The sequence below is a fragment of the Stylophora pistillata genome, chromosome 3, assembly GCF_964205215.1.
Source record: "Stylophora pistillata chromosome 3, jaStyPist1.2, whole genome shotgun sequence".
Lineage (NCBI taxonomy): Eukaryota > Metazoa > Cnidaria > Anthozoa > Scleractinia > Pocilloporidae > Stylophora > Stylophora pistillata.
Window position 1 is genome coordinate 9745954 of NC_142521.1, and position 22876 is coordinate 9768829.

The following is a 22876-nucleotide window of genomic DNA, read 5'->3' on the forward strand; positions in this document are numbered from 1 at the left end:
GAAAATGGGTATACTACTTGAAGCACAGGAAAATATGTAAGACCAAGTTGCCATTATTTTTAGTTTTGCATCTGATTTGTTGAGGATGGCAAAAGTTTTCTAAACCAATCATAGGGCAAAGCTAAGAAAAATCAAAGCAATCGTGATTTACTTTCCACACTTCGTTGAAATGCTCGACAAGCAATTAAATTAAGTTATGCAGTTTGAAAAAGTGTTTGATTCATGTTTTGGTGACTTGTGTTATTTTTCTTGGAGTAAGCTCTTTTGTGAAAGGGGTTGGCATAATTCCAGGAGTATAGGATTGGAAAAAAAAATAGGGAGAAGTAAACTCTTAAAATAAATTTATTACACGATACCAGAACTGATTGAGCAAATTGTGACATTTACTCCAAAACAAATGAATGTACAAGTAAAATTGAATGATTTTATGCAAGTAACAAGGATAAGAACTAAAATGTTGGTCACTTCTGAAGGTACTACAGACCAAATTAGATTTTACTAATTTTTCATGTACTAACTACTTGACATTAATTCCACTGTCACTTTATGTAACATAACTTGATGGCAATTTTTTTTTAGTGCAAACTCACTCCAGTTAATCCGATTCATTTAGAAAACAATCTGCCATATTCACACTGAGTGATTATCAATTACAATACCTGCAAAAGAAACATGGTCGTTGTAACAATTTCTATGTCAAAAACAGGTTGTAATTCAATCAAACTCGCATTTTTCTCCTCTTTGTTGAATGCCACTGGGGCGATTGTGCATTTGTAAGTTCTTTCTCACTCTGTTTGATCTCTACTGGACGATATTTGCGTATGGGGTTGGGTTTATGCACTAGTTGTTTGCGCAGGTTCTTCAAGTAAATCTTTTCTTCCTCCTCGCGTTCTTTCTCTATCTGTTTCCTCAACTTCTCTTCTTCTTGTTCTCTCTCTGCCTTATGCAGCTCATACGCTTCTCTTTCCTTTGCGCGCTTATCTGAATTCATGGAGAATTCTTCAATTTTTGTATTTGGTTTTGCAAAGGACTTGTCAGGTATGAATGGAGCATTGTACAAAACATTGGTGGATCTAGCTTTGAAAACTCTCTTCATTCTTTCCTCTTGAATCTCTTGCTGGAGCTAAAATGGAAAAAGAAAGGATGTCCAGTCAAATGATTAGTTCCTTGTCAGAAAGAGAAAATCTCCCCTCCCCCACAAAAAATCATAACATTAATAAAAGAAGAAAATCTTCTCTCAACTTTCTGTCTGGTGCAAAAGTCCAAGCCTGAAACCTAAGGTAACCTCAGTGTGACATTCTTTGATATGACCTTAAAATTTCTTAATAAGTTTGCCATGTGCAGTGAACAACTTTTGTCTGTTGTTATATGAAACTGAATTTGCTGTACACATTGGGATGGACACCATTCATCAAAGGGCAGTGATTCAGGTTAAAGTCTTTTGTCTCAGTTCTCACATGCTTCTTACCTGTTGTCCCCATTTTTCAGCCTTGACAGCCCCACGGTTTTCAGTTGACAAACCAAAAGGCACAGGTTCTGTAACGAGTTTTGATGCTGAAGGAAGGGGAGGTGGAGTGAAACTCGGCAATGGTTGTGCATGGAAATTCTCATGTGCCTGCCATCAGGAGAAAATATCTTTAATTAATATATACTAAAACAGTGGATAACTTTGAAGGCGCGCTCTGATTGGCTAGTCAAACTCCGAATATCCTTTGCTATTTACCTCTGAGCAACTCGGGAAAAAATGGCAACCTGGTTTGCATCTGTGACAAGCGAAGAAATCACTCAAATTAATGACGGTGGTGTATATGTTCTCACTGTTTTAGATACTAAAACAACTATTCACCTCGGTGTCGGTGGTTAGCGGTGGATATTTACCTCGCCGCTTTGCAGCTCAGTAAGTATCCACCACTAACCACCTCCACTTCGGTGAGTAGTTGTTAATTAATACACTTTTCATGTTATGGCTGCTCATCAATTCAAAACTTTTAAATGTCCCTCCAGAGGCAAAAATTTTCTTCAAATGCCCCACCCAGTTTTAGTGACCGTGACTTTCTACATTTTGATCAAGCATAAAAACTCACTGTGGATGTTGTAGACCTTTTCTTTTGTGCCATTTGCTTGTGAAAGTGAACTGTTTGCCAGTAGCACCTCCATTTTTAAGTTGGTGTCCAAGGTGTCCCTTGTTAGACAAAGTTCAAATTCCCCACCCCCTGCCCCCAACACAGACAACAGTCAAATGTCCTTGGGTTGCACAGGAGGGGATTTTGAGGCTTACAATTGAACACCATTTTTGACTATTTTTGATAAATTAATAAAATTCTCTCAAGCTAGTCAAGGTAGAAATTTCCTTGAGTCGAATTACCTTCTTTTCTTCCTCTAAGATAGCTGTAATTTTCTCCTCTTTTTTGAGCTTTGTTTCCTTGTCTCGCTGCTCAAATGAAAATGGCTGTATTTGGGTTCCTTTATGTGGCAATTCAGGCTTAAACACATTAGTGAAGTCAGGACAAGGATTTGCCTTTATTTCTCTTGGTTGATCTTCCTACGTATAGATAAAAACGTGCAAATAAATTACTTTGGCAAGATTTTAGGTAATAACTATCCACACAATCATGATGCATTTGAGTGTAGGTATCGAATGACAAAATACATATTCTGAATTGAATTCGGAACTCGGGTTGCATGTTAGGTACCCAAGGGTGTGTTCTAAGAAAAATTGAAGGGAGCCCAGTTCTCTGAAACTGTGAAATCTAGAGTGCCCAACATAATACTTTTTATGAAAAACTAAGATTCCCGCCACGGAGTAAATTTGAGGCACCAGGGGCCCTCGGGTGCTGCTAGACCACTGCCCAGGGTACCTCTTTCAAATTAAACAACAGATTTTATGGTTGCCAGCTATTCTCTCTAAGTAATACAAACCTCAATGTCAGCCTGTGGTTCTTTTGTTTTGTGCACCTCTGCTCGCTGTTCAGTATTGAAATTAAAAGGTTCGATTGCAGTGAGAGGCTTTTTTGGTTCCATGTACACTCCTAATGTCCCATTGCAGTCAAATATTTTGCGATTCAGCTCAGTTGCTTTGAACTTGTAACTGTGTGAAAAGGTAGAAATATTAGAATGAGTAAGGGAAAAATATTTTTCCAATATGGCTCCTTGAGAACATAAGCAACAAAGTGGTCAAATTGTCCTGAAGAAAATCTGAACCACATGGAAAGTACAGAACACCACCACTTCATTTTCATACAAAAGGTTACATATAAATTTTCAGTCTGTATCCCTGTCCAAAGTTTTCATTAAACATCACATGCAAGGCTTATTCTATTTATTTCATCCTACTTACCTCTTCATCTCTGCTTCCTGGATCTTTTCTTGTTCTTCTTTACTTAAGCAGTCAACAGAAAGTGGCCTTTTCCTATCTCTTGACTTTAAATTTGGGGTCTTTGGGGCTGTTAGCTTCAGGGAAGCCTTCTCTGTATTACTTGGTGGCCCCTGGTTCTGTTCACTGACTGGTTTCACATGGAAACGCTCAGGAGTCTTCTTTTGCCACTGATAAACCCTTTGTGCCATGGATTGGTATTCATCACAGGGAGTTTCACTATCGGGTTCTTTTCTTTTCCTGGACTCAGTCATCTTGAATGGCACTGGAACAGTTGGTTTCCTGTTCTTGAAAGTCTATGCAGTACAAAATGGCCACTTTTCAATGATTTGAGCTATGTTAACACCAGATCGTGAAAGACAGTCCTAATTTTTATGTAGAATCAAGCCTCAGACAATCAATTTGGATTGCATTTTCTGTCAATAAAAATTAGCAATCAGTGGTTTCACAAAACCAGATTATATATATATATACATACACTGAATCGAAATATGGCATCCAATTTGAATTGCCATTGTTCTGGACTGACTAGCCTCTCACACATGTGATAATCCTTTTGTGTTTTCCACATGAAGACGAGGCTAGTGAGTCAAAAACAATGTTAATTCAAATTGACGCCATATTTTGATTCGATGAATATATATATATACATTTTTATTACTCAATTACCAAGTTTGTGTAAATAATATTATTTTCAGAAATCTCTGAAAAGACCTTCCATTTTACACACACAAACATGGTGACTACCTTAGCGTGAGCTGACCACTTTATGCAGTTATTTACCAGTCACTTGATGGACTCTCTCCCAGTCAAACAAAATGCAATGCTGTTGCATTCAATATTGATAACACTATTACTAGTAAAGCCATTTTTTTCATAACTTTAGACTCAGGGCTTGACACTAACGGTAGCCCACCAGCCACAGACTAGTAGAAATTCAGTTTTGGCTAGTAGTTTTCAATTTCCACTAGCCAGTTTGGTTAGTAAACAGACTGAAATTGTCATAACATTTAAGATGTCACTAGCCACTTGGCTAGTAAGTTGAAAAATTAGTGTCGAGCCTTGAGACTGGAAATTGAATCGACATTTTAATCACATTAGAAGTGCTGAACTCACTGGTGAAGGAGGATGCTGCCTTAAAGAGCCAACAAAGTCCGGATCCTTTCCTTTGCCCTCATTGTTTGCATGGTGAGAACTTGGACCAAGCCTATAATCTGTTGCAAAGTGAAATTCTTTGGCTCGAGTAAGGTTGTCAACAGCTGATCTACAAGGCATGTATGACTGCCCTGCAAGAGCTTTCTTCATGGAAACTTTACTCTGTTTGAGTTTTTCCATAGTTTCTTTTTGTTTCTGTGCAATGACCTGCAGCTCCTGTTCTTCCCTTGTTTTCTGTGCTTGGGTTTTATCAACTTTGGATTGAGCAATCCTCCTAAAAATTATGTCAAACAAATAAGGGGTGAAATACACTTGTTAGCTGATTATGTTTGGCATTTGTGGATGAAAATCTATATGGTGCCTTTTATTCATTGTACTGAGGTTGTAAGTTAGAATTGCAGGCATGAGTATCATTAGAAAGCAAGATTGGTTGGGATTATCACAAATGATGAATGAAACCTGAGCACTGAAAAGCACATACATTGTAAACAGAGGCCTATGCAATTTTCCAGAGAGGTTTGTAATTAAACCAATTACTTCCAAGATTCATGAGTTTTATAGAAATTGGTTGCCTCTGACTATTGTTATTTTTTGTTATTGTTTCAAAAATAACAACAGTCAAAGGCAACCAATTTCTATAAAACTCATGACATCTCCTGACTACACTTTTTCCATTTTTAAACACTTGCAAGATTCAATTGTCGATTCTTACCCTCTAGCTGCTACACATTTCTATGTAAATGAAATCCATGAAGATGGTGCTAGATCAAGTTGACAACATCTACCTGATAAGTTTGAGTATTCTCATTACCTGTTTGCTGGATAATGTATGGACTTTACAGGGAGAAGTTATATTAGTTACATAATCACATCCAGGAGTGAATTTCCGTAAAGTATGACCATACAAACAAAATGGGCATTGAACATAGCTGTTTTCGTAATGTCACCTCATAAAATTTGGCGTATCTGGAACAGTTAATGTCAATGGTGCTTTGATCTTTGGAACTTTCTTCGCTGGACCACCGTCAGAGGAACAACTTGAAACGGCGGATGATGTCGATGTAGTAGAACACGTTGACAACGTTCTCAGACGAGCTGATCTTCTTTCGGGTACCTTTTTCTCTCGTTTTCTAGGAAGAGAAAGCGTATTAGGAGACGACTCTGGTACAGATTTCCCTCGTATCGTACATCTACACGTACGATTGACGTTCGCGCAAAGCATGTTCACCTGTTGGCCTTAGGGTAATACTTGCACGGAAATTAGTGGTATGTTTGCTTTACTTATATCTGTAAAGTAGTGTTGCAAAATATACCTCAACTGCAAATAAACAGAAACAACAAGAATGAACGTTTACTTTTTGACTTGAGACTGACGAGGGGCACTTTCTGTCTTGACCTGTTTGTTCGTCGATGTTTGGGTTTTTGTTACCCACTCTGACCATGAAGTCACACAGTTTTTAGGAGCTGATTTTTTTGGAGAAGCTTCGGGTAATGGTTCTACATCAGTTTTCTGCTCCACAGGTGGTTCATCGTTCTTGGTAGGAGAGCTTCCTTTGGCTTCTTCCTCAGATATTTTGAATGCTTCGCAGTTTGGTTCATTAGATCGCTGATCACAGGAATCTTCTTCGATCAACCAGCCGCCTTCATCGGCTACTTTTCCATCTTAGATTGAAGAACAAAAATTTTAGAATAACTTCAATCGTATAACAAAGTGCACAAAATTTCGCCAATCAAAACATTAATAACTTACCAAACCACCTATCAGCTTCAGGGTCAATTTCTCCTGCGCCTTTAGAGAAGTCGACAAACATCGGCGCATCGTATTCGTAACTGGGATCTACAAATTCTTCCATTCTCGAAAGTACAAACTTCGGAAACTCTTAAATACTCTGTACTTTGTAAAACTAGGAGACAAAACAAAATCCAAACGTATAAATCGAGAAAATAACTCGACTTCGCTATTCGGTTAAAGACGTTCACTCCTGTTCGATCGTTAATTTCAAACTAACCGCACTACAGAGACGCTACCCATCACGCATTCCCATTGGTTTATTTCTTTATCGTCCATATTAGGTAATCATACCCATATTTGACCGGGATAATAAGATTCAATATGGCGCGTATTTCGTATCGGTGGCACTTGGAATTGAACAAAATAGAGATTTTTCAGCTGAAAATCATGCTTAAGATGTTATGTTAAGATGTTAACGACAAGGTGAGTTGAAAATAATTGATCACTCAAGTTTAGTCCCTCAATTTTCCAGGAATTACCATTTCATGTACTACTACTATAATAATAATCGACTTTATTTAAAGAGGGTATACACACAACAGCTTGCGCTGATAAACCAGTGGCCCTCAAAACTAAAGTTAGTAAGTAATACATTCTGAGCCATAGAGATTAAAAATAGAACTAACTGGTCGAACAATGTAACCATTCAAAGATTACAAATACAATAAAACTAGATTATAATTGTACTGATTTTCATGTCTGTTTTTTTCTTTTTTCTTTAACTATATGTTTGTAATTTTCTTCAGATAAAAATTATGAATGATCCTTTGAAACTATTGCCAGTTGACATCACCAAAGTACGAGCTCAAGATGTCGTTGTAGTGGCCGCAGTGTTTGTGGCAGTGTTTCTCTTCAGAGCTCCAGATGTATGGGAGTTCAACCCTTCTTGGCAACTGGACACTATCTTGCATAGTGATCACCATACATCAAGACACAAGCTGTATGTTTGTTTTAAATTTTATCAACAGAGTTTCGTTGAGTAGTTCTAAGAAGATCATTTTCATTTCAAAAATTCAGTAGAAATTTAGGTGCATTTGTTGAAATTCATTTATCGATTTAACAGAGATTTCTTTATCCTGTCTTCTTCTAACCCTTTAGTGCATTCTCCATACTGTTCTCTATACATTTCCTTTGTTACTGATAAGGAGAATTAGTTTAACAATCGGAGCTTATCAAGGCGGCAATAATTTCCTCTAAGTTATTCTCATGGCCTTAACGAACAAGATGAGTGACCAACACAGAATTTTTCCTTACAATATCAATACAAAATTATCAAGCAGATAAGTGATGAGAAAAACGAAAAACGAAAATCAGGGGATTATCAGTTGATCCGATACCAAATTCTCCAAGCTAACATCATTAGAATTGTAGGGCAGACAGTAAGGAGAATTGCTAATGAAATCTTGGAGTGAGAGGGATAACCCTTAAGACTGATTAGCATCTAATCTCTCCTTGCAATATGACAGCCATCCTCGGAGACCCAGGGGCTGTGGGTCGATTTCAAGTTACGGCAGGAAGAGCCCCTGGGGACATTGTCTTACAAGACTAGTTCCAAACGGTCGCAGTCGTTCTGCCATCTGATTGGTGCCAGAAAATCTTTGTGTTTTTCTGCCCAATCAGAGTGAAGTGTGCTTTAGAGTCCTTTCGTGTGTTTTAACACAGACATATACTAGTAGCTCAGTTGCTCGCTATGTTTGTTTGGATCGTGCGATGGAGATTTGCTTGAGGTGAAAAGTTTCAGTCTCAGCACACAATGTAAGAGAAATTGATCAGATTGTCCGCGAAAATCTTACCGGAAATTGTACTGAATACTTTTGCAGGTATCACAAGAAAACGTGTTTTAAAGTTTGTGAGGTTTGTTTACAAGACGATGGTTGCAGTCAATGATATGTCGCTTTAAACGTTAAACGAAATGTAAGCTTAAATCTTTCTAGATTTTTTGCATAATTTTCTGTGACTGAAACTTTGCCAATCCGGTGAAGTTATTTCGTCACACGGGCCACGCAGGTATGTCAAGCAACTTGCGCTTTGGCCCACGAAGCTTTCTGCTTTCTGTGCGCGCCAAAATCTAATCTTCGCTTTGTAGTAAACTTGTTCACAATACGGCCAAGGTTGCAGAGAACATTAAGTTTGTGGACTACCTCCAGCAGGCGCTAAGAGAAAGCTTAGCTGTGTTTCCGGTTAGCTAATTAAAATCTGAACAAAAACTTATTAACGAGAACATCGCAGGAAGGAGAGATTTTTTCGGGCAGTTATTGAAGGGGTTTTGAAAGAGTTTAATCTTTCAACTGCTGCCTAGAGTGTTGAAATTCTTGAGCTAGGAAGGCCACGGATTCTCCTCTAGTCCCTTTGATCATTAGGAATCAATCCGATGCTGCTTTCAATGGGAAAAACAAAACCAAAGACCAAGAAATATTGGATGGAAAGGGCGGGTTTGCTTTATTGCAAATGTCAGCTTAGTAGTACAGGGTCATCTACCCACATCTAATAAGCAAAAGTTTCCATGCTTAGCTTTTCTTTTTTTTAAGTGAAGATGAGATTAGATTTTGGCACGCACAGAAAGTTGCGCAAGTACCAGTTGCTCGACATACCTGCGTGCATGGCCCCTGCGACGAAATAACTTCACGGGATTGGCAAAGTTCCAGTCACAGAAAATTATGCAAAAAATCTAGAAAGATTTAAGTTTAAATCTCGTTTAACGTTTAAAGCGACATATCAATGACGCAACCATCGTCTTGTATACAAACCTCGCAAACTTTAAAACACATTCTCTAGTGATACCTGCCAAAGTATTCAGTATAATTTCCGGTAAGATTTTTGCGGACAATCTGATCGATTTCTCTTACATTGTGTGCTGAGACTGAAACTCACGATCGCACGATCCAAACAAGCATAGCGAGCAACTGAGCTACTAGTAAATGTCCATGTTAAAACACACGAAAGTACTCTAAAGCACACTTCACTCTGATTGGGCAGAAAAACACAAAGATTTTCTGGCACCAATCAGATGGCAGAACGACTGCGACCGTTTGGAACTAGTCTTGTAAGACAATGTCCCCAGGGGCTCTTCATGCCCCAACTTGAAATCGGCTCAGCCACTGGGTCTCCGAGGATGTATGACAGCTAAATCAAACAGTAAGGGAAGGTACGTTTTTTATTGGGGGGGGGGGGGGGGATGGGCCGGGGTATTTTAGAAATTTTTTGCCAAGAAAGTCGTGGCCCTCCCACTTTCCAGATTGGATTAATGCATGACCCTTCATAAATGCCTAAACAAAAGGATCTGACCCTCCCCCCACCTCTTCCAAAACAAAAATAACCGGAAGTGAAAATAACTGACCAGAAGTGTTGCCCACATAACCGTGTCTGCGCACAAAGCAGTTTATTGCGTGGCATTGCACGGTGAAAACTTGAAAATGGACAAGGATGTGCGAGGAATAGAAAGAAGGATTTCATGAGGTCAAATGGTAGGCCTAGCCACAAGTTGCCGATGAATTCCAAAAAAGTTGCCGATAAAAGTGTCTAAAAGTTGCTATTTTTTTCAAAACGTTGCCGAAAAGTTGCTGAATTTCCAAAAAGTTGCCAAAATTTTTCTGCCTTTCCTACCTTTTTTAGGTGTTAAAGATTAAAAATTCGCACATTGCTTCTTATCAAAACTTTATTTGTCAAAGTCCAATGATAATATCAGAGGTTCTTTCCATTTCACTTGATCAACAAATAGTCACTGTAATTGTCCACCATCTTGAAAAACGTGCAACGTGATACCACTGACCTCGTGATAAGGCATCACAAAAATCAAGCTAAGGGGAGGGGGCCCTAATTATTGTATTTTAGAATAAATTGAATAAATGTCTATCAAAAACTGACCAATGTGGCTCAAAACGTGAAGAAAGTGGCTTCAGAGAATCTCAAAAAGCCCAAAGTTGCCGAAAATTCTAAAAGTTGCCAAAATTCTAAAAAGTTGCCAAAAATCTCAAAAGTTGCTGAGCAACTTGTGGCTAAGCCTATCAGATGGAGTAGCTCAAGTAACGAATCGTCACCGGACACTAATTTTATACCAAAGCCCCGCGAAACATTACTGACGTCAAAATATGGACAAAAGCGGGCACAGGTCGAGAGAGACAATTTACATTAGTTGGGACAAGATAGTTTTTTGACATAATAAGTTGACATCTGTTTAAAATGATGTAGATTGATTTAGACTGCAAGCTTTGCTTGTATATATAAGTTTTAGGTTTCTATACACTTCGCGTGTTTGGTAACAAATAATTAAAAGTCAACTAACCGACATGGAGTAGTTTTTTCCTTGCCAAAAAAAAAAAAAAAAACTGTGACCCTCCCCCAGCTGCATATCAAACAAGTTTGACCCTCCCCAATTAGTAAAATATTTACTAATGACCCTCCCCTCCGAAGCCCCGGCCCATCCCCCCCAATAAAAAATGTACCTTCCCTAAGGTCTTGAGAATAAAGAAGATAATCACCAACTAAAGAAGCTATTGATTGTTAGACAAATTCTCCCTGTTGATACCTTAGGAAATGTATAGAGAGCAGTGTAGAGGATGTGCATACTGATTTTAAGGACGGTGTAAAGGGTCAGGTGATTCACTGTGTTTCTAAACCCCATGCACTAATCTGCCAGAATATGACCAAATTAAATTACTTTAGACAAATTAAAGCAACCAAGAATATGCACATCCTTGCTTATCTGAGACTTTGGTTTGCTGAGAAGTATTTCTGTTTTATCACACACTACTCAGGCAAATGTTTTTTATTTTCAAAAGGCAGAAAAATGGCATTACAATTTTCCATGCTAGACTGGGTAAGACTGGGTCTTCAAGGGTTCCAAGTGCAGAAAGTTAAAGTTGATTACTAGACAGGTTTCATTCCTTGAACTTATGACTTCTTAATGTCACTCTCTTTAGACCTCCTCCTATTATTACAGACCTGGACAGTGATGGAATTAATGGTAATCATTGATAAAACATATGATCTTGAATAATTGATTAAGTATGGACATTTTCAAACTAAACCTGTGGGCCTGGTAGAAAGTATGGAGTTAAAAAAGTTAGTCTTGAAAAGTGGCAAATAAGCCTGTAATGCATGTTGTTTATTTTTGTAATTAGTATTTGTTTGTTTTGTTTTTGTTTATTTGTTTTGTTTATTTTGTTTGTTGTTGTTGTTGTTTCAAGCATGCAACAGGTGCATTATGTATTAATTAACAGGTGCATTATGTACTCAATACTTAACGAGTAAGTTTACCAAGCGATCAAATATACATACTCGTAACACTCGTACGTGGAACTCTTTGCAGATTCCGCTATACAGAATGGCTACTGGCCAGTGCACTTTTTCCTATAGAGGGGCCAACACATGGAATAACTTGCATAAAGAACTTAGGCAAAATGCCTCATTGGCATCTTTCAAGCGTGCTCTGCAAGACACACTACTGAGGCAGACATTTCCTTTATAAGCTCTAGAACTTGGTGGAATACTATCTTAAATTCAGACCATGAGTTTTATCGTTATTTATGTTTTTATAAATTGTAAAAAGTTTGTAAATAGTTTCTGAAAAACCTCACGAGGATGTTACTATTAAAGATGATGATTAAACCACCCCATGGTGGCTCAAAATGATTTATAAGTGTGATCAGAAAATGTCGTGCAGTGGGGAAAATCTTAAGAGGTTGAGGAGAGAGAACTTGGTAGGCATCACATTTCTCATAGTTAGATGCTGCAAGCACCCGACTGCCTACCCAAAATTTTGAAAATCACTTGCTTCTGGCTCTTGATTCACAAACTCTTTTCATGTTCTCCAAACATCCCTTGTGGGTCAGTACACCCATAAATCGATAGAATTTGCAGTCTATTGAGTAAGTAATAAGTTTTTTTTCTTGTCTTCATGGCAGAAATTATCATTGTAACTGATGATTCAAGACTTCAAGTGATGATGCTACCGCCACAAGAGGAATACAATCAATCATCTACTCTTCCTCATCTTCTTATCAAGGTAAAAGAATGTTCGTGAAGAGAAGTAATTTCCATGTACCCATATTGTTGTTATGAGATTGGACACTAGTCTAGAGTATTATGGTATGTGGAATAACCACGAGGTAGAGATCAAAAGGTTGAGTTGAGTACATGTGTAGTCGTCTCTTCCCTGCAATAACGGTTGTAGTTCATTGCATTCACTTTACAACAATTTCAAACTATATGTTGTTGGGTGTGTGGTTTCTTTGTTTGAGAATTAAATGTACTGTATTTCCATAACCTCTAGCAGAGACACTGATTTAATATATTTTGACCTAGAACTTAACACTTAAATTGAATACCTCGATTAGCACTGCTATCTGCAGAGCCAGGGGAATAAGGCGGTCAGCTGGACTATGGCTCCCAGGGGTGTGTGAGAAAGATTTATTATTGTTGTTAAATAAATGTGTACATGTAAATAAACGTGTACATGTATATTTTTAGATACTTTTTAAAAATATTTTGTATGCTTAACAAATTGCATGATATTTTCCTTTGAGTCAGTTACTAAATCTTTTGCTCAGGCAGAAGCAATCCTTGGGGTTAGGGCTGGCATTAACTCAAGTAAGCCTGTGGCACTTGGAACAGGATGTGAAGTAAAACGCATTTCTTCCCCTGACATCTGTCGCCAGGTGAAGTGTCATTTTATGAATCTAATTGATAATGATTATGTACTAAGTCTCTTTTAGTAAAAAAATTTGCTTCATCTAATGAAGCCAAATCATCATGTAGACCTGCCTTTTAAAAAGAATACTTCTGTTACGTTTTAAATCAGAGCTTCATACCTGAGAAATAATCTTAGCATTCACACTATCAATTAATGAATCACTAGGAAATGAACAGGAAAACAAGTAAATACAAAATAAATGAATAAATTGATATATAAATGGATACAAAAGGTTATCTCAATTGACCACTCCTACATCAGAGCCAAAGAGGAAGGGCTATCAATCCTAATATCAGCTTTCAAAACTCTTTATGGTGGTTAATTTACAGTTACAATTCAGTTGATGAAACCAAATTACGTGTATCTTGTTATTCTCTCCCTCCCCCGCCCCCTCCCCTCTCCCTCCCCCTTCCCCTCCCCCTCCCCCTTCCTCCTTCCCCTTCCCCTCCCCCTCACCCTCTCCACATTTGCAGCACCACAGTTTAGAAACTTACTCCCAGACACTCCCAGGCTCTCGGTGGAGATTGAGATGACTGAAAGAGATAGCTAGCAACAAATGGCAGTTATAGTTGTCAGGGATATGGCTGATGGCTGAATAACACAATCTACAATATCCTATTCACCTCTTATAAAATAGTCCAGTGTGAAGTGGATTTTCTTGTTTGTATCTCTTTTTAGATAATAGTTGTAGTAACAGATGATGGAGTGGTGCATTGTTACACTGATCAGCTGGAGCCAAAGTGGAGGACTCTGGTATTTACAGATCATGAAACATCAGGTTCACTGTATTTTAAGTGAGTTTATGTATTATTTTGTTTTTTATTTAGTAGTTGTTTTTTTTTTGTTACCAACTTGGAATCCTTTACTTGATGCTGAAAAGGACAAATTGTAAATTGTCTCCCTCATCACTTTTTTTTCTCAATGTATAAAGTGATAATACTTGGATACATTATTAAGGTGCCAATAATTTTACTTTTCTATCAGGAGTGATCCCTTGAAAAAAATTGCTTTTATGTTACCTTGACTTTGCCTTAACTCGTAGTTCTTTCTTGAGCACTTGATTTTCATGGCATTTTCTTTTATTGCAGGGAAATTGCTGTTTTTGTTGCACCTCAATCTGGCCTAGTTTTGATAGGAGGGGTGATTGCCGAAGAAGAGCAAATTCAACACAATCTGAAGTAATGATTTCCCCCTGATTTTTTTCACTCACGCACCTGTAACCAATGCTCTGGTAAACCAAGGGGAGAGACCCTTTAAACCAACTTCTCCTCTCCCAGTTAGTATCGATTATGTAGTCGATATTCTCCACACCCACCCCTTCCCCCAACGCTCTTTAGGGAACAGACCTAACCAGTCAGTCTAGATAGTGAATTGAAACTGTAGGCTCTTAAATTTAGAGGAAGCCATTTATAATTAGGAGTAGAACGAGGTAGACAGGAGGCCGAACAGTTTCTCTTTTTATCGCAAGCGTCTTCAGTTTTTAAAAATTCAATTTTTTTTTCAAAGAGAAAGTAAAAAAATATATAGTTTTTACACTGCACTTTCAGGCATGACCACCTGCATAACTTCTCGGCCGGTTTTAGTGCCGAGGAGATTGCAAAGCAACCACCACGGCGCCTGCGCAACACCAAGAAGGTACTTTCTTCCACACTACATTGGATATAATTTTAAACTGCAAGTTCTATTCCTTCGGTAAAGTATATTCCTTTTTCCGAGGTTTTTGAGGCGCTCTACGTAACGAATGAATTAAAAATGCCAGCCTTGCTTGCTATGTGGGTAGAAAACACTTTAAAAAGAGAACTTTTTGAAAACCGCTGACGTCACTGCTCGGTAACAAACTATAATGAGAGAAATACCTACACCTTCGCAAGAGCCATTTCTGAGATTTTCATTTACAATGAAAGATGGCAGCGTTTGAAATATAAGACAGTTAACTTTCCACAGTAGCGCGAGTCCATATCATTCGTTCTTTTATTGTCAGGAACCCGAAGGAAAGGAACATTTCTCGACATATGCTCTCAACGCGAAAACGGGAAGGACCCACTGGAAACATGAACCGGGCGACTATGAAGCCGAGAAAATGTCTAGAGAGGTATCATTGTAATTTGTGTGTGGTTTAGTTCATCAGACGCGATTTTACACGTTTAGTTGTGTATTGTGTGCAAGGTCAAACCGAAACCGAATAGAACGATTTTCAATTCAGTAGTGAAAGTAGCTAAAAGTAGTTCAGGTTTGTTCGCTGTGTGGTTGGTACACAAAACTCACGCTATCCCGTAAACCAAGCAAATACAAACCTAAACCAACCGCGCCTTGTTTAAGATTCGTGTTTTCTCGCAGTTTGCTCGTTTTACTTTTCGACTTTTCAATGGATCTTAGCGATATTTTCATAGTTTATTAGAAAGCAAGTAAGACTACAGACTGTATTAACAAAGGTTAACACGGAAAAGTGACAATTACTGACAAGCCTGTGACACTTGTGATTACCCATTGATTACTTTTGTTTTTATTTGCGCCGACACTTGATAAAAAGCTCTCTCATCATGAACATTGTTTAAACAAAACAGAGAACCTATCGATAAGGAGTAGAGATACTCTTTGTCGATATAACGCGTCCACCTTGCCTGAAATTCACTTTTTGATTATTTTCTCTCTAAAGGATGTCCTGTCAGCTTACCATTTCAAGCTGGCCCTTCATTCCAGTCAGTACCACGTGGGTGAAGTTCACTGGGGTCAATTCACCGAATCACTGATCTCGTTATTACCATACAGATGGCAACACCCCGCTGACACCACCTTACAAACGGCTCACTTCGTGAAAAAGCAACCTCTCACTTTCGCAACACAAGAGAGGGAACATAACACAGGACCTGCAGCAGAATCGAAAGCAATAAAGCCAAACGCAGTAGTTATAAAACGACAAAAAGCTATTGAGGTGTTAAACATAGAGTCTGGTCAACCTTTGTGTTCCTACGACATCTCTACGAGAGCCACAAGTGTAGGTGACTTAAATGACGACAATGTTGTAGATCACGTGACAGCCTTTTTTGCGTCAGAGCGAACAGACCATTCAGGATGGATCAGTCCTTGCACTGGCAATGCATTTTCCGGGAGGAAATCTTTATTCAGCAGGTCCATCTGCCACAGTCCTTCAACGTTTGGTAGTTTCTTTGACTCGTTTTCTGAGGAAGATTTACGCGATGAGCCAGAGCTGGTTTCTCCGTTGCTTGTGCCAAGTCCACCTAACAAAAGAGGAATCTTCAGCCATTTATCAGGAGAATCTTTCAAGCGAGACAGCATCAGGAGCTTGGACAGTATTTTTGTTATTTCTTCAGGAAGACTAACGAGTTTGGGACCGTTTGGTGAACTGAATTGGCAGGTACGATTGAAAGCCGGTATTTATGAAAGAAGCGTGATCGCCTTTATAGCGAAGACAGCCTGACGGACCAGGGGCTCCCGTGCCGTCGGCCGGCGTTGAAATCCGCTTTATGAAGAGTTAATGCGCGTGAATTTTAAAAACATTAACAAACATACAAAGCCAACAACGAAATAACCAAGTGAGACTTCCAGATCATGCTGTTGCTTTCCATTAACGCAAAGCGCCTCGGGGAATCCGACAGGACTCGATGTTTGATCTGTTTGAAAGAGTAGACGCGGTGGTGGTAACACTTGAAGTAAATTACCGATCGCTTTAGGGAAAACTTGAGCACCGTTTTACTAACTTCAGACTCTCACTAGAATTTCAGTTTCAGTTTGTGTTAAAGCTCTGTTATTTCGCTAAGGCACGCGAAGAATTGTTGCCGATGCAACGCGTGCAGTCTGTTTCACAGTCACTTTCACTTGCCATGTTCCAAGAATTAACTGTCAACACGTGCCCTGAATACAATATTGTTCTCGTCCTTGACAGGTGGACACAGGGACTTCGTGGACAAATTACAATCCACCGAGTGACAAAAGCGCAGGCAAAGTTCTTGTACCTAACATTCAAGCTGTATCTACTGCAGTAGGGGCAGCGCAGGTATGCGTATTACACATAACCGTTGGTCATGTTATCGTGGTCAGGGATCTCGTATATCAGACACAAATCCAACGTGTAGTGGCAGGTGCAGTGGCCTTATGGGTAACACGCTTATTTCTAGGTCGAGAGATCCAGAATTTAACCCCAACTGGATCAGTGAGTTGTATTCTTGGGCAAGACACTTTACTCTCACAGTAGAGAGATTTAGCACCTCGTGAAATGTGAACGGCAAGGGTGACCGCGTGACTTTGTTTTTCCCGCCATTTTTTCACGTTTCCATGTGAAAGTGACCCATTTCGCGTTTGCTGGGTACCTAAGATTTTTTTTCACTTTTTCTCTCTGAATAAAAGCTGATTGTCGGAAAAAGGGCACCAAAACTATTCCTCGCACGTCCTACAGGTCTTACATTCCATATTGCAAGAACAACAAATCTCCTGATTACTTTATGCTACAGACACAGGAGTCAGCGAGTTCAAATAGCTTGTTAGACTCCGCACCTATTTCTATTTAATTGTGTCTGTTTAACTTTTGCAGGACGCTGTCTTGGTAATAGGCTCGAAAGACTTCACACTAGTCTCTCTCAAAGATGGCTCGCTGATGGCCTCTCATTCGACACCTTGCGAGCCGGTGTCTCCTGTTGTGCACGGAGATTTTACAAATGACGGTCTAATGGACTTTATTGTGTGCTGTAAAACAAGGTGAGTTATTGGCGCGGCGTAGGACAGCACAGTGTTTGTAAATCCTTCAATCCCTGTAGAGATATCATAAGTGTATGATTAGAATTCCATTTTCTCCTTACATTATCAGCCCTGTATCACGCGTTAAGGTCATGAGAATAAGGGAAATGATCTCCAACTAAAGAAGCTCTTGATTGTTGAACAAATTCTCCTTGTCGGCACCTTAGGAAACGTGTAGAGGACAGTATGGAGAATATGCATACTGATGTTAGGGTGTAAAGGGTTAGTTAGTAAGGTGACTCGGTTTTCGATAGGGGAGTTACATCTAAGGCCTATCATGCTGAATTCTCAGTATTCAGGTCTTCAAAACTTCATCCGTCCTTTCCAGCGGCCGCATCCTTGAATGTGGAGGGATTTATAATAGTGATTATGGGCGAGTAACATTCGCGCCATCTTGTGGTGTCCGTTATAACTTCCGACGAAGTTTACAGTTTACTTCATGCGTTACTAACAACTGGAACTCCTTTTCAGCTTTATCGGCTTTTCACTGGACAGCAGACCAGGGTACTGGTGGACGGTAGTCTGGATCGCGTGTGGTCTGGGGGCGATTGGAATAGCAGTACTTATACTTCGCTTTATCGAAGAAGTGATTGTTTGACAATAGTAGGAGCCCACGGTATCAGTTGCGTGCGGAGTCTCAGGCAACTGAAGCCGAGTCCAGCTGGTCTTCTTCCCATGGCCGGATTGTTGTGGGAGCAAAGGTAGTGCCAGTATATTACTTCACAACTGTAAGTTTGGGCTCTGGAAGCAGAGTTGAAAATGTGTTGCGTCAGGAGCCCATGTGCAAAGAAAAGGTGGAGAATAGCTGTAAATGATAATCTTTCGATGGTATTAAGGCTCCTCTAAGAGATCGTCTGCAAAAACACCAAGTCTTTTCAAAATGGACTGCACTGGATAGTAAACTCGTCATGACTTGGAATAAAACCGATTGAAAGAGAAGTAGAATTTACAGAAAAACGAACAAATGAATAACAAGCGAACGGACGAATAAAATTACCTCATCGGCGAACGCACAAACGGAATTACGAAGGGCCGAAAGAGTGGACCGACGAACATACTAACGGACGATGAATCACGATCAGAATACACTCTCGAAGTCGCGTTCAGAACATCTCGTTTTTAAAGTAGTTTCATTGTATTCTTATTTCGTCGAATTACGGCCATGAAAGTGGTGGATGCTGCTTCTGTTTGGAAATGTTTCATTTCTTAAGTTCACAGTTTTGACGCAAAACAATTGTTATGCCGCCGAAAATTAGACTGAAATCATAATTAAGATTGAATGAGAAAGCAAACGCCGGAAAAGCAGAATTAAAGTCTTTTTGGCATTAATAATTGTACAACTGTGTAAACAAAATAAATCTTTCTGCTGACATCGTCCGAAATGGTTGCGGTCCTATGCTAACACATCAATAGCTTTCCTTTTGGAAAAGAATGGCCTTCTTAGTTAAAAGCTCGTTTATACAATAAAAAATACACTGGTGCTCAAGGAAGAGTTTGTTCTCAAGTGGAAGTTTGATTTTACTTTTTGGAATCTAAGAAAACTGCTAGACGATCAGGCACTCGAAAGGATGTCTCCTGGCAAGAATCGTGTCGATATCTAAACGTCAGATATACTGATTCAAGATTTAGCGGAAAGCTTGTTGGGATATTTCTAATGTGTAACCGAAGATGTATTTTCCTTTACGGTGCTGTCTGTCTTTTGCTTCGTTTTATCGCTAGTTGGCGTTTGGATGAAAACAAAGATTCGACAACAGCTTTCAACAGACCTGAAAAGAAGCCGTAAATGTACCGACATGAAACTCTATATGTATGTTTATTTAGGCTTTCTTTACAGAAAAATAATCTTTCCGATCGGAATATTTGTCCTCTGGTAGCTTAAGCTAGTAATAAAGCCATTTGTTGCTGTGCTAAGTCCCCGAACAAAAACCAGTGAAAGACGAGTTTGTCTAAAGGTGAATGAATAAGGAAATTTTGATGTCACTCGCTAACCATTTGCATCGTTGTCTATTTATGGTGCGAACATGCGTTTCTATGCGTTGCTTTCCAACTGAGTATGAGTAATGCAGCATTTCTGTAAATATATTTTTTTTAAGTTTTTGCGCTGCGGGAAAGTTGCGGCAAAATGTTTGCCGCCAACTTAACAAAAAACAAATTTTGCTTGCGAAATTAAAAACTTCTCGTTTTCGTATTTAATTGTCGGTCTATCACCTTTTCCCGCCGACTAAAGTAAACATTATGGGAGATTCCTGAAACAAAATTATAATTGCAATTTTAATGCGAAGTTATAGTGGATTGTACAAATTTTGTCGCAATGAAGAAGTCTTTGTCATTTTTTTTTTTTTATCTTTCGTAATTTTACTTCTGTCGTCTAATCTTGCCGAGGTACAATTGAGATATTAATGTACATAGTTATTTAGAAATATATAGTTTCCTTTATATCTCGATGTATAATTGATCTGGAAATTCCAGATAAACTGTACAATTGTGAACTGCAGTTCAATTCGATTATTTCAAAGCCATCGCATTTTCAATGAAGCGTTTAATTTCGATGTCTGTAGCCATATCTACTGGCAACAAGCCGTTGTCCGTCTCAGAAAATAGATCCGCACCGTGTTCGATCAATATAGAGGCCGTCACAGCGTTTCCTTCTCGAACTGCCTCGTGAAGAGGACTGCTTCCGTTCAAAGAATGCCTGTTTACTTCGGCGCCATGTTCCAGAAGTAATTTTACTCCTTCGGTATCGCCTTTCGCTGCGGCTTCGTGAAGGAGTGAAACGCCAAAACTGTTCAACTCGTTCACGTTTGTAACTTGGTGTCTGATTGCATTCGCGATCGTAAAACCTTTCGATTCTCCGTAAAATGTGTTATATCGATCAGTATGCGTGTAAGTGGCTGGTGATGAATTACGGCGCGATTGAAATTGTCTATCAGTTCGAAACTCTCGGTTGGAATAATTTCCGGGATTTGAGCAAACGTTTACAGACGATGCACGTTCACGATCTTGAGATAAGTTCTCCGCTCTTGTATCATTGTTTTGCCTGGGTAAAGATATTACTCCCCTTTCGAAAGGGAATACATTAGAGGCAGAATTTGTCGATGTGGAACTGTATGCGGAATCGGATGAACTCGATGAGTCAGACGAGTTAGAACACAAAGATGATGTGGATTGCCGTTTAAAGACTTCCCGTCGACGCTTTCCGCATTTAAGGCAAACCGTGTCCTTACAACCGACTTCCCAACCCAGTCGGTTTTTGGTGTGTGTGTCTTGGTCTTGAGTGGGCAATACAACCCCACTGGGCCCACTGAAGCTTGAAACACCCATTAACCTTTCCTGATCTTTATCTCTCATTTTGACATTTGCGGTCGGAACTCTTGGCTCTAAGGAACTGCGCCTTTTTTGCGATTCAACGGATGAAATATTTTCAGGAAAAATTATTTCGCTCGTCGCTCTCCGGCGCGGCTCTTGTATCAAACCAGATGACTCACTTTGCTGCACCTTTTCCTCTACGAGCTCTCTTATATCGGGCCTCCTTTTCAAGAACAGCTCGACTTCTCTAGTTTTCCCTTTCCTTCGCATAGCTTCGGCGAGTATTAGAACCGATTGCAGATCTTGCGCCAGATCGATCGCTAATTCCCCTTGGTCGTTCTCTAACGCCACCGGAGCGCCCATGGTAATGAGATAGCGAATAATGGAATGATTTCGAGCTACTGAAGCAGCATGCAGAATACTCCAGCCTTCTTTATCTTGTATGTTAAGATCAGCGCCATGACTTACAAGCAGTTGCACAAGTTTCAAGTTTCCCGTAAATGAACACCTTTGTAGAGCGGTAATGCCATCTTCGTCGATATCATCGACGTGAAATTGTGATTCATTCTGTTCAAGGAGAAACTGCACTCTGAAAATGTCCTTGACACCAACTGCTTCGTGAAATAGCTCGACTGGTTTCCTCTTGACGGCAAACTTCAACATGGTGGATCCCTCTCCGGAGTAATACAAAACTGCGGTGTGAAATCTGTTTGTTACAAAGGTGTAGGAAACACACGACTGTGTCGCGTCAAGACCTGTCGGTTATGACAACAGTCCAGCTTGTGAAAACAGAGGAAATTAGCGCCTTGCGCGTAACAACAATGCACCGGGAGACGCGTATACAAGCTGAGTAGAGAAACAGTTATACCAACACGTCTACTGGTATTGTTCCAAGTGATTGCTTGCAATGACAGCCAATTGACAGTGGTATTATTCAACCTTATTGCGCTGTCTCCTGTTGAGATAATTAAATCTCGTTTTGTGGTATTCGTTGTTTTGGTGGGTTCATACTCGTTGACTTTTTGCGCCAGTGGAGTGCGGTGCACGTGCGGTTCGCGGTGAAGAAAGTCGTGTTTTTCCTGCCTTCTCGCTCTCTATTCATCGCTAAAAAAAGGCTTGGCACGATTTCATTTGTTTCACTCTGTTTGCCAAGCTATCACACTTTTTCTTTGTTCTTGTTAAGACATTCATCAAGGTTTTCAATTAATGCTCCTAATCTTTGAAAATCGATTGTGATAACTATCGAGACTGAGTAAACGGTAAATAAAAAGCTTTTAAGTCTTTATGGCATTTTCTCTATAAAAGAAGAAGAACAACAAAATTCCAGTTTGGCAGATGGCGTAAGAGTTATTGTCCAAATTGTTGATAGAAATTTCAACCCTGATTTGACGCTTGGATGCCTCGAAAATTGATGTAGGATTATGTGTGTTGTGAGAACTATGGTGGGACGAGACATAGCCGAGCGATTAAACAACGACGTTAAAATACCTTTTCGTTTCAGTTTTAACTTATGCTATTCCCTGCTGAAAAGATGACATGTCAAGTCATCGACTTGTATGTTTTGAAGGATTGTTCGTGACATGATTTTAAAGTAAAGTTTTCGGCGCAATATCAAAGTTTGAGCTTTGCGGTTATAACCATGAAAACTTAGCGATCAGATGCGTCGGACGTGAGTTAAAAAATCAGAAATGACAAAGACAGAAATAATTTTTCGAGCTATATTTAGTTCTGATCATTCGTTCGCCTTCCTCACACACGTGTCTGCGAGCGACCCCTAATAATCTCTTTTCCCACAAGCGGTTAGTTT

The 22876-nt window shown here is 39.4% G+C and overlaps 3 protein-coding genes across 3 annotated transcripts; 1 reads left to right on the top strand and 2 right to left on the bottom strand.

Annotated features, from left to right (window-relative positions):
• Nucleotides 1–328: 328 nt before the first annotated feature.
• Nucleotides 329–6542, bottom strand: LOC111322217 (targeting protein for Xklp2 homolog). The gene is made up of 9 exons (XM_022925288.2): nucleotides 6279–6542; nucleotides 5884–6190; nucleotides 5476–5658; nucleotides 4490–4802; nucleotides 3338–3669; nucleotides 2920–3088; nucleotides 2366–2542; nucleotides 1469–1615; nucleotides 329–1123 (listed from the first exon to the last, which is right to left on the bottom strand). The coding sequence occupies exons 1-9, from the start codon at nucleotides 6379–6381 to the stop codon at nucleotides 719–721; spliced, it is 2136 nt and encodes a 711-aa protein (XP_022781023.2). The 5' UTR covers nucleotides 6382–6542; the 3' UTR covers nucleotides 329–718.
• LOC111322218 (uncharacterized) lies at nucleotides 6527–19133 on the top strand. Its single transcript, XM_088751660.1, has 13 exons — nucleotides 6527–6743; nucleotides 7067–7260; nucleotides 11240–11283; nucleotides 12224–12324; nucleotides 12869–12976; nucleotides 13690–13805; nucleotides 14100–14189; nucleotides 14559–14646; nucleotides 14993–15103; nucleotides 15668–16387; nucleotides 16916–17026; nucleotides 17561–17724; nucleotides 18235–19133. Exons 2-13 carry the CDS (start codon nucleotides 7076–7078, stop codon nucleotides 18359–18361), a joined length of 1965 nt encoding a protein of 654 aa, XP_088607786.1. The 5' UTR covers nucleotides 6527–6743; nucleotides 7067–7075; the 3' UTR covers nucleotides 18362–19133.
• Nucleotides 19134–20010: 877 nt separating this feature from the next.
• LOC111322220 (uncharacterized) lies at nucleotides 20011–21732 on the bottom strand. Its single transcript, XM_022925293.2, has one exon. The coding sequence runs from the start codon at nucleotides 21730–21732 to the stop codon at nucleotides 20269–20271; it is 1464 nt and encodes a 487-aa protein (XP_022781028.2). The 3' UTR covers nucleotides 20011–20268.
• Nucleotides 21733–22876: the final 1144 nt, after the last annotated feature.